We start from the raw sequence: 11,326 nt of genomic DNA on the forward strand, positions 1-11,326 counted from the left end.
AGAGCGTAGACGGCGGTCGCCAGAGCTCCCGCGGTCGCAAGGCCGGAGCGGTGCTGAGCTGCGAGGGCCGCCAATGCTGCTTGCAGCTTTAATATTGGATTTGTAATCTGTGTAAGCCTGTTTGTGTGTAGCTTTGGATAACTGTATGTGTGAAACATGTTTTATAAACCGTAAAAAACATTTTGTGTGTAACTTCTGGTACTTGCAAATATGTGGCCAAATGTGCACACAAATATTAAGAAATTATGAATACAAAATAAAAAGTACTCACACACAATTACAATTTCCACAAATATTAAATTTCTACACAGATTTTTTAACTTCAACCTCACAAATCTGCTAACTACGAATTTCTACAGCCTCCAAAAAACTTTAAATAAGTGTGCACGAGTCGCCTGGTACACATGGACAAAACTACATTCACACACAGATCAGGTTACAAGTACACCAGGGTTTTTGAGACTCACTTCACTCTGCCGGGAGAGCTCCCAGATTCATGTGTACATGTTGCATTCAAATGCTGGTAGAAAGGTGGGTCATCTGAGTGTACTTCTGAGCTTGGTAATATTTCCCTTTAACATGTATTTAATTTCCTTCTTTACTTGTAACAAAGTGTTAAAGACATTTCTGTGAGAAAAAATTCACAAAGCTAAAAGTGTAAAAAGCTTAGTTAGAGGCTAAAGATCTAAATCCAAAAAAGTAGTAAAAGGCTGGCTAAAAGTAAAAGTAGCAAAAGGTTTGCTAGAAGTATCAGAACTCGTCCTGTGTTTGATTAGCTTACCATGATTGGCTTAGAAATAAGTTGTGTTCCTTGTGGGGGTGTGCTCTTATGATTGGCTGAAACATGTAAGATACCTGATTGGTTGCTGATCATTTCCTGTTTAATCCTGTGGATTGAGATGTCAGGGGAGTCTCAGAATTCACACAGAAATGCAGCGCAGCCCAGAGGCCAGAAGCAGCCTGTAAATCAAGATATATTTGTGTTTGCATCAAAAATACAAGTGTCACTCTTTTTGTGTGTAATGAACTTCATGTTGTCTCTTTCAGCACCGGGACAACTGTCAGGCTGCCCAGTGTCTGTTCAGGAGCTTCTGTCTTACCCCTGTCAGTCTGCAAATTCAGCTACTCCCCTATTTAGCTAAACTCTCTAACCCGCTAAGGAACCAAGGTAATGCACACAAACACACACACACACACACAGATAAAAAAAAAGTATTATAGGAAAGTTATCTGACTGAATCTGTTTACAGCATGTTGCATGTATGAGCCAGCAACAAAGCAAAATATTACTGTTTTGTCCAAAAGTAAAATTATAGTTTGTTTGTTTATGTTTCTTCACTTTTCATACTCTTGTACTCTTATTACAATTTTACAAGTTTTTTTTTCTTTTTTGTTCACTGTATTAAATGATTTCACATATCTCAACTCAGAATTTTTTATTTAAAATCATTTTGTTATTTTATTTTATTTTTAATTAATTGATGTGTGCTACATTTTGTCTCCAAGAACAGATAACGTTTCTCCAGGATGTGGGTCAGATGTCACTAATGAGATACTCTGGAAGGTACAGACACATAGAATCCTGCTACATTTCAGTTTGTTAACGCCTACTGCCAAAGGCGAAGCAGCAGTGTTTTTGGCTGTGTGTGTGTGCATGTGTCTGCACTGTTGGCAAAATATTCCATGAACAACTGGACAGATTATAAAGAAAATCTCAAAAAAAAAAATCACTGGATGTACATCTGCAGCTCATCAACTTTTAGAGTCATATTTATTCAAGATGGTTGCCACAGCTAAGGGACATTAAACACAAAAATGACTAACTCAGTCAATTCTACACATATTGAGCTAATTTTGTTGAGCTAGTAGCTAAAAGTTAGCCTTTTAATATTAAGAATTTTAGAGTTTGCAGTGCAACAGAACCAATAGTAATCTGTACTGTACTGAATTATAGCTGCTGAAATAAAACCTGTAAACCAGTAAGTTCTCTCAATTGATACAAAGTATTTGCTTATCTCCTTTCACACACATATAAACTTCAGTGCCAACCCATTCTTAATCCATAGGGTCTAATATGATGTTGGCCTACCCTTTTCAGCTATCACATCTTTAACTCTTCTGGGAAGGCTTTCCACAAGGTTAGAATGTGTTTATGGAAATGTTTCACCATTCTGTCAGAAGCACATTTGTGAGGTTAGAGGCTGATGTTGGACAAGAAGGCCTGTACAAAATGTCTTGGCATGCTGAAGCAGTCAGAGTTCCTTTCACTGGAACTTAGGGGCCAAGCCCAGCTCCTGAAAAACTACCCCACACCATAATCACCGCTCCACCAAACTTTACACTTGGCACAATGCAGTCAGACAAGTACCGTTCTCCTGGCAACTTCTAAACCCAGACTCGTCCATCAGATTGCCAGATGGAGAAGTGTGACTCGTCACTCCAGAGAACGCGCCTCCACTGCTCTAGAGTCCAGTGGCAGCGTGCTTTTACACCACCGCATCCAACGCTTTGCATTGCACTTGGTGATGTAAGGCTTAGCATCCACTAAGCCCGCTCTGTAATTTTACTGGGCCATTCCACTTTTTGGTCAAGTTGCTGTCGTTTCCAATCACTTCCACCTTATTGTACCACTAACAGTTGACTGTGGAATATTTAGTAGAAAGAAAATTTCATTATTAATGCACAGGTGGCATCCTATCACGGTACCACTCTGAAATTAAATGAGCTCCTGAGAGAGACCCATTCTTTCACAAATGTTTGTAGAAATGCATTCCTAGGTGCTTGATTTTATACACCTGTGACCACAGAAGGGATTGCAACACCTAAATTCAATGATTTAGATGGGTGAGTAAATGCCTTTGGCAATATAGTGTATGTCCAACACATCTCCTCTACTGCCTGGTGTGTTCTACATTTCTCAAATAGGTCTCTTGTAAGTAAGTTATATGAGCATCATCTTATCGTTTATCGCATAAATTATTGCGATAAACGATAATATCGTTTGGAGACTGTTTTAAACTAATGTAATGATAATAACATAATAGTGCAAGTACATCCTGGTTTACTTAGGGACGGCTAAGTCAGCCGTGAGCTAGACGCCGCTAACTCCGCGGAGTGCGAATATCCAACATCCAACTTCAAACTAACTTCACTGCCGTGTTTTGCTGAAATCTTTGTGGGCAAATCTGAAGCACATTTTCGCTTCGGTCGCTGCTCCTGCATGCTCCCGGCATTCTGATGTTAACAGGATGTGACGTCACATCTCTTCTTCGTCAGTTATTTGTGGTTATTTTGGTTAAAGTTGCGGGAAAGTTGCACAAAGTTGGGATTTCGCGGGGTTTGCTTGATTTTGCGTTAATAGTTGCGATCGCAACATCGCGAAATCCTGGAGGGTCTGGCCATTGCTCGACTGTTTTTCGGAGGGAAAGTTCCGAGGAGTTCAGCACTGCAGATGAATCTAACCAATAGGCTGACATTGTAGCCTGAAAACACCGCCCCTCATTAACATATTAAAACAGGGACGAAGAATTGGAAAATGAGAATTGGAAAAGTGTATGTGATAAATAAGAAAATAAGGAAATACTAAATGAATAAGAGGAATTGGAAAATGGGAAAATAATCAATTTTTCAATAAAAGGGTAAATGAAAAATGGGTAAAGTAAAATTGGGAAAATGAATAAAGGGGTTAATGAAAATTGGGTTAATGAAAAATAGGAAAAGTAAAATTGGGAAAATAAATAAAGGGATTATTGAAAATTGGATTAATGAAAAATAGGAAAAGTAAAATTGGGAAAATGAATAAAGGGATTAATGATAGTTGGATTAATGAAAAATAAGAAAAGTAAAATTGGGAAAATGAATAAAGGGATTAATGAAAATTGGATTATTGAAAAATAGGAAAAGTTAAATTGGGATAAAGGGGATAAATGAAAAATAAATGAATGTTTTTTTTACTCATTTATTGATTTATTTTACTCATTTACTTAGTTATTTTACCCATTCTTTAATTTATTTACCCATTTTTTAATTTATTTAATTTTGGCAGAAATGGCTCTCCATATAAATGGCTCTCCATACGTGGGAGCTAATGCTGCAGAGGTACAAGACGATGCACCTTGGCTAGCTACCTGACTAAATAGTTACCGCCCCCCTTATGCTAGGAGAAAGGGAGGGGTCAGAGCACCGGTGCTGAGCCTTTTGTCATCCAGTGTCTTCAGTAGAAAGAGAGAGAGACGCGAAGAAACAATAACGATAACCCTGATAAATGAAAATTATCGACCTCATTTTAATTTATCGTTCGAATAATTGATTTATTGGTCATCGCGACAGGCCTACTTGCATGTTGAATGTAAATAAATACATTGGTACTATTCCTAACTTTTTTATTTTGGTTTGCTTTTAATGGACAGATTGAAATTGGAGAGTCTTACAGATAGAGAGATGTACCAGCAGGAAGAAGAAGAAGAGGAGGAGAGTGAAGGAGGTCAGAGTGGGAAGGGTTTACAGGCCAGTCAACCCCAACCTTCTACAAACCAGGTTCTTTTGAAGGACGAGGAACTGAACATAGAAGAATACAGTAGCGACTGATCCAAATGGCTCTGCTGGTCTTTATTTCTGTTCTTCGAATATTTACTGTTTCACTTTGTACTGTACTGTAAATCTTTTTTTACAGTAAATTTTGGTTTAATATGTTGGAAGATATGGATTTGGCAAAAAAAAAGTTGTTTCTAAGATAAATGCAAATTCATTTTCTTTTGTTAAAGTGTGGTACTGTTTAAACATGTGATGTTATCCTTTTGAACTTGTAGTTTTATTGCTCCCAGAGCTCAAATAATGGCAGAATCCAATGTCCACTGTTTGTTGATGACAACAGTAGGGGTTGTATTCTAGCTAATTGAATCTTCATTAAAATATCATCCTAAAAATGTTGTTCAAATGAGTTCTTTATAGATTCTGTAGTTTGTCACATACAGTAAGAGTTTGGGGATCAGTGAACCAATGTGTTAGTTCCATAGTTTCAGATAAACGAATACTTGTAATAAGTGAAGTTCATTATCGACATTGATGTTTTGATACTTTAAGGATCATAAATTTATAAATTAAAAGCTGCATAAGTTTTTTTTCAGATGTGTTTAAACTAAGCAAACAAGTAGAAAAACTGATTGTTGATTTACCTACTTTAATATTAACTTTTAATTTAAAAGATGTTTTTTGTAACATGGACTAGGTAGAGGTTTAGTCAGCTTTCTCATGAAGGTTCCTAAAATCTTTCAGTCTTAAAATTTGTGAATTTCATTATTTTATTTGTATCATCAGTGTTTTTGTATCATCAGACTAATGGAGCTTTGCAGATGGTCTTAGGACTGATTGATGGATGATGGATGATTGTTTTTCCTCTCCTGCAGGTATGAGTTTCCATCTGAATGTTTCTGTAAACCTGTCAGTCACTGTTTTCTGCCACCTAATCCTGTTGGTTTGATTCTGAGCCCCCACCATAATGTCTGTCAAGGGGTGACTGCTTTGTCAGGTAAAACACAGTTTCCCCACACCACGGCGTTAGAGAACTTTACCTAGCACTATTTATCATCTCCTTTGCAGTCTGCCAAGGAGACGATCAAACTTGACTATCTAGAGTAAGTACAAGTTGTAACGAGGTTTCCATATTGAACCTGTGGAAGGATCAGTACCAGTTTAGTCGGCTCAGCAGAGGCTAGGTCTGTCCGTTGTCTCGCGCTGGCTTCTTGCTGAAGAGTCTCATTGTGTGGCTCGTGGGCAGAGGACTCCCAGAAACACCCCCAGCAGGGTGTGCCCCTCTGTTGTCCAAGTTCCCGGCTGTGTGGCCGGACTTCCATAGCAACGTGGTTTGCCCTGCCGACCCCGGATTGTAGACCTGATTTGGGTGACCCACTAGGACACTCCTCTGAGAATTGCCGCCTCTGCTTCTAAATGTATGGTCCCTGTGACATTCCCCTAGAACTGGACAGGGTTTGCCTTCTGTTGTTACCCGTGGAGGTCCCACAAGGGGCGCCATGCCCCAGATAGGTGTTGCCCGGGCTCAAACCTTAAAATTTAAACTCTCTTACAATGTGTCAAACCTGTCTCTAAAGCTTGGCCTTGAACTTAAATCTGTGATTTAACTACCATGAATTGCAGTACACATTTACACTTAGAACGCACTTTGCAGGGAGGGAGGCTTAGCCTTTGACTGAATCTTAGATCAGACAAGACGACCCGCTGGATTTAAGCATAGTGCTAAGCGGTTCGGGAGGGTCCCAACTCGAGACCTTTCCCCAGTGTTGGCTGGGTCCCCGCCAGGCACATTTCCTTTGCTCCTCTGGCCACAAGCTTTTCAATGACTCACCACCTGTACCTAGCCACCGGTTGCCAGGAGAACTATACTTGTCTGACTGCATTGTGCCAAATGTAAAAATTTAGTGGAGGGGGGTTAATAAAGGGGGTTGTTTTTTAGGAATTTGGCATGGCTGCTTAGTTCCAGTGAATTGAACCCTCAGCGCTGCAGTATACCAACACATTTTGGACAATTTCATGCAGCCAACTTTGTGGGAACAGTTTCGGGATGACCCCTTTCTGTTCAAACATGTTCAAAGCACGGTCCAGAAATACATGCATAGAGGAGTTTGGTGTGGAAGAACTTGACTGGCCTTCACAGAGTTCTATCCTCAACCCAATAAAACATCTTTGGGGTGAATTAGAGCAGAGACTGTGAGCCAGTCCTCCTCACCCAACATCAGTGTCTGACCTCAGAAATGTGCTTCTGGAAGAACAGTCAAAAATGCCCATAAACACATTTCTAAACCTTGTGGAAAACCTTTCCAGAAGAGTTGAAGCTGTTGTAGATGCAACGGATGGGTCAAATTCACATTAAGCTCTTTGGATTAAGAATGGGATGTCACTCAATTTCATAGGTGTGTGTAGGGAAGTGGGCAAATACCTTTGGTAATAGTGTAAATGGTGGCTATGCTCTGTTTTTTAGACTTCTTTAAAATATATTGTCGTCAAATGATTTTTTAGGGGGGAGAGAATCTCAGATTTTCCAAACCTTTGAGGTTTCCAGTCCCCCCGGTGTTTCTGCTGATGCTCATCAGACTCCAGAAAGTGTTTATTGATAGACAGCAGGACGGTTATCTTTCTCTCTACCTGAACTTGACAATTCATGGCACCCAACAGAGGATGCTGGAGAACTCCACTCATTTTGTCTCTTTTTTTTCTTTGGTTGGTTGATAACCTTAAACAATAAACAAAGTTACATAAATTAAATTCAAATCCTTTCTTCAGCAAACAAATTCAGTAATCATCAAAAGTTATTAAATGCTTACATTAACTTCAGATTTTAAACATTTCTTAAATCCATGTCAGTGTAACAAATATTTATGCACACAATAAATATCTGTTAAATAGAAAGAGAAAAAATTGATCAAATAAATTTACATTTCTGTAGATAATTTACAAAAAGTAAGTAAAAACATACATAGCAAAAGCATCTCTGTGGTTGCCAAACACAGCAAACAATCTGATGCAAACAGTTATCTAGCTAACACTAATCAAACCTCTCTACCAAGACACAAGGTAACCACACATATTGCTTCTAGCACTACACTGCCCTCGTGTGTGCAAATAATTTACCATCATGTTACCAAATGAAAATCGATAACCCTGGAAGAAAAATACTGTACTTTTACCTGTGCAATATAATAGTCATGGAATTTGAAATCTGTAAAGGAGTGTGTTACAGTATGCTGGTATTGATTCTCAGTCATCTAGAACATGGTAAATCCAAAACAAAAAAAAATGTTAAAAAAAACAAACAACTGGGACATTAAGAGACACTCAAAAGAGTGTCCCTCATCCTTGAGGTGTAGGTGAACAGCTGAGTCTTGTCCCAAAAAGGTGGCTCTCCTGTGTTGAGCCATGTGTCAGTGGAGAGGCTGTTTGGCTTGTCAAATATAGAGTTCTGAGCATTCCTCACTGCACTGAACTGCATACACTACACCGCTCAGTTTGTGTTTAGATGTTTTGTCCTTAGGGCGGACCAGCCTCTGTCTGAGAGTCCTGTTGGGTTTGAAGTGCACTGGGATGTTGTTTAGAGTAAATTCTTTTTTTTGTCCTCTAATGGCATATCAGGCATACCATATAGAGAAGATGGCTGCCTATGTGTGCCAAAACAGATTTGCTCTACAAAAAGGATATCTCAAGATGAAATCCTTATCCCCCACCCCACTCCCCTACACACACACATGCCTTTGCACACTGATTCTCAAACAGTCCTGATGGTTGAAGGTCATACAAACAGGTTGCTATTACAACAATGTGGCCTGCCTACTCTAATGCTAGATTCAAATTCAGTCTTGATTCAATAAAATAATTCATGCAATTAGGATTCTCATCTTGAGATATCCTTATTGTTGAGCAAATCTCTTCTGGCACATGTAGGCAGCCATCTTCTCTATATGGTATGCCTGATATGCCACAGCAAGACAAAAAAAAAAGTTTGTTATCGAATGAGGTGGACTGTTGAGGTAAATGTTTAACTGCCGTCTCATGAGCGCTCTGTGGTGACAAACTAAAACATTGCAGACAGTTAACTAGGGTTTTTTTTTTTTTAGCTAACTGCCAGTATAGTGTTATGAGCTCCCAGACATTAATTTTAGATATGGTTATTTCACAAAGTTCCATAAGTATTAATCAGTTCTCCCACTGCTTTTATGAAACTAGTGTAAAGTATGAAGAATATAAATATATTAAGTAACAGTACTGGTAAAACCATTATCCTGTAGTAATGAGTGTATATATATATATATACTAAATTATGATCTGGTGATATAAATGGTTTACATCTTAAGCATATTGATTGAGTACAAAATTATGAAACTAGTGGTGCTTTTGATAGATCAACACTGCTGCTTTATATGTGACTTTAAATGGTTTAAGTGTTTCATAACAATGACTGAATCTCTTTATAAGTGTTGTTTAGTCAGATGGTTTATTAGGCAACTGCAGGTAGCCTGCATTTAAATACAATGAAACATTTATGTTGGAGGTGGAGATGGGCGTGGCAAGAAAACAAGTGACTGACAGAGGAGTGAATAATGACAGGAACACAAGAGGCAGAAACAATACAAAGACAAAACATAAAAACAATAACCACAAATACAAAAGAAACCTCAAAGAAAAAAAACAAAAAACAAAAAACAAACCCCAAATCCTGACAGTACACTATTTTTTATTATGGTGGTACCACTCTTGGGACCCGTAATACAACATGACATTTTCTTCAACATGGTAGGTCTATTTTCTGTGTCTATAACTGCTTAGATTGCCCACAGGTAGATCTTATTTATCTAATTCTGTGGCTTGCAAAGGCATGTGTCTGTGGTAGCTCAGTGGTCATTTCTGCAGCCTTGAGATTACAAGGCTGCAGGCTTCAGCCCTGGTTGGGGTTGTCATTAACATTTAATATATATCTATTATTATTACTTACCTTTTTTTAACCAGGCAAATCCCATTGAGATTTCAGATCTCTTTTACAAGGGAGGCCTGGGCCTGAAGGCAGCCTAACATGCATGTTTTTAGACTGATGGAGGAAACTAGAGTGCCCAGAGAAAACCCACGCAAAAACGAGGATAACATGCAAACTCTACAAAGAAAGACCAACCCAGGGCTTGAACCCAGGACCTTCTTGCTGTGAAGCAACAGTGCTAACTACTAAGCCACCATGCTGCCCAGCATCACTTTATTAGTTTTATATCATTTAAGATTCTGTCAGATGTTTTTCCACCATTTACCTTTGATAAACTCAAGTATTACTGCAGAAATATTACTTAAAAAAAATGAGAAATTCAATTCAGAAAGCTATGTACCTCTCTGTTTAATTGTACCCAGTTTAAATTAAAAATACTCCCATTTTAGGTGGAAGTGGGGGTGGGTGCAGGAGGCATCCGTTTCTCTGGTTTAAAGGAGAACTGAAATCAAATCTCAAAATATTGACATTTCATGAATGTTATTTAGTCAAGCACATACACACAACATTCCAGGAACCTGTTTTTTCTGACTTAAAACTTAAATAACTTGTGACTTTAGCATTTTAGTCAATTTTTGAAATGGGTGATTTGTTGGGCGGATTTGCCATCCTGGGTTCATGATGTTCGCTGTGCCCCGACTGGCCCCTAAAAGAGAGCTGGAGAACAAAGAACATTATTACTGTCCAGTTGTTTACTAGTGGAAATGGAAGAAGAAGCCTTTCTTGAATACAAAGAAATGCTGGAAAACTTTTCTGGAGTCATGAATATACACCCATACCAGTATGAACGTGAACTGATGGCTGGATCTCTAATCAGATCAGATCTTTTCAGATTCTGATGATCACAAGGATCGTCATGGCCAACAAAACAACGCACGTAATGACAGAGTTGGGAACGTGGAAAGGTAAGAACCGATTACTCCCAGATCGTTGTCATGACATCAGTACACAACACTGCAAGTTAACATAAAGATGGCAGGAGAGCTCTAACTCGAAGCTAACCAGATGCTAACTCATTAAAAACATGAGCGCATGTAATAGCAGAATTTACTATAGAGTAATACCTGTTGTTGATAAGTCCTGATTATGTTATGTCTTCTATTCCAAGTCCCATGGGTTCTCACAGAATTAACTTGTTTATAGGAGTGATGTTGATTTTTCTCCTCATGGGCCAGACTGACTTGCTTTTCCCTAACTCCTCCTTTTGGTCCAGTATTTCAATAGCTTTAATAAAAGCTCTTGTGTTGACTTGGAAGTCCAGAGCTTTGATTCGGAGCTTTCCCATTCGGACCTGGGACTCTCATGTTAATTCTTAATTGTATATATACAGTTTTAGGCTATGACATTTGTTTAATCACACATGGATTGTCTATAATTTTTGATCAATAACAAACTGCTCTGAATCACGAACTAATGCAAATGGTGATTAGTCTCAAAATAGCAGAAATCGCTCCTTATTCAGGTTAAATGATATCAATTCCAGTGACGTGCGGTGAGGTTCATGGTTGGTGAGGCACTGAGAGTCAGATTTACAAATATATAAATCCAGAAGGGTAGCTTATTCAATTGGCTACTGGTTATTTCATATTTCATCAGCGTTCTTCACACACACACACTCTCACTCTCTCACGCTCTCTCTCTCTCTCTCTCTCCGTCTCTCACTCACTCACTCACTCACACACGCTTGCGCGCACACACGCGCACAAATAGTAGTATTAAGGATAAGATAAGAAAAAAATGTTACAATTACCGTTTTGGCAGTCCGATGGAGCAAAACAAAACTTAACG

General features: G+C 38.7%; 1 protein-coding gene across 5 annotated transcripts in view; it reads left to right on the forward strand.

Moving 5' to 3' along the window:
* Positions 1 to 5,047, forward strand: part of rad17 (RAD17 checkpoint clamp loader component) — a 40,609-nt gene extending 35,562 nt beyond the window's left edge. The window contains exons 15-17 of one of the 5 annotated variants that reach the window (XM_037978480.1): positions 1,048 to 1,168; positions 1,507 to 1,564; positions 4,410 to 5,038. In XM_037978480.1, the coding sequence (XP_037834408.1) occupies positions 1,048 to 1,168; positions 1,507 to 1,564; positions 4,410 to 4,587 (357 nt within the window). In that variant the 3' untranslated portion in view covers positions 4,588 to 5,038. Of the gene's footprint in view, positions 1 to 1,047; positions 1,169 to 1,506; positions 1,565 to 4,409 lie in introns of those variants that run through there. The other 4 variants (XM_037978485.1, XM_037978481.1, XM_037978487.1 and 1 more) reach the window with 4 other exon arrangements.
* The last annotated feature ends 6,279 nt before the right edge of the window (positions 5,048 to 11,326 follow it).

Source organism: Kryptolebias marmoratus, linkage group LG1 (assembly GCF_001649575.2).
Source record: "Kryptolebias marmoratus isolate JLee-2015 linkage group LG1, ASM164957v2, whole genome shotgun sequence".
In the NCBI taxonomy this organism is placed as follows: Eukaryota; Metazoa; Chordata; class Actinopteri; order Cyprinodontiformes; family Rivulidae; genus Kryptolebias; species Kryptolebias marmoratus.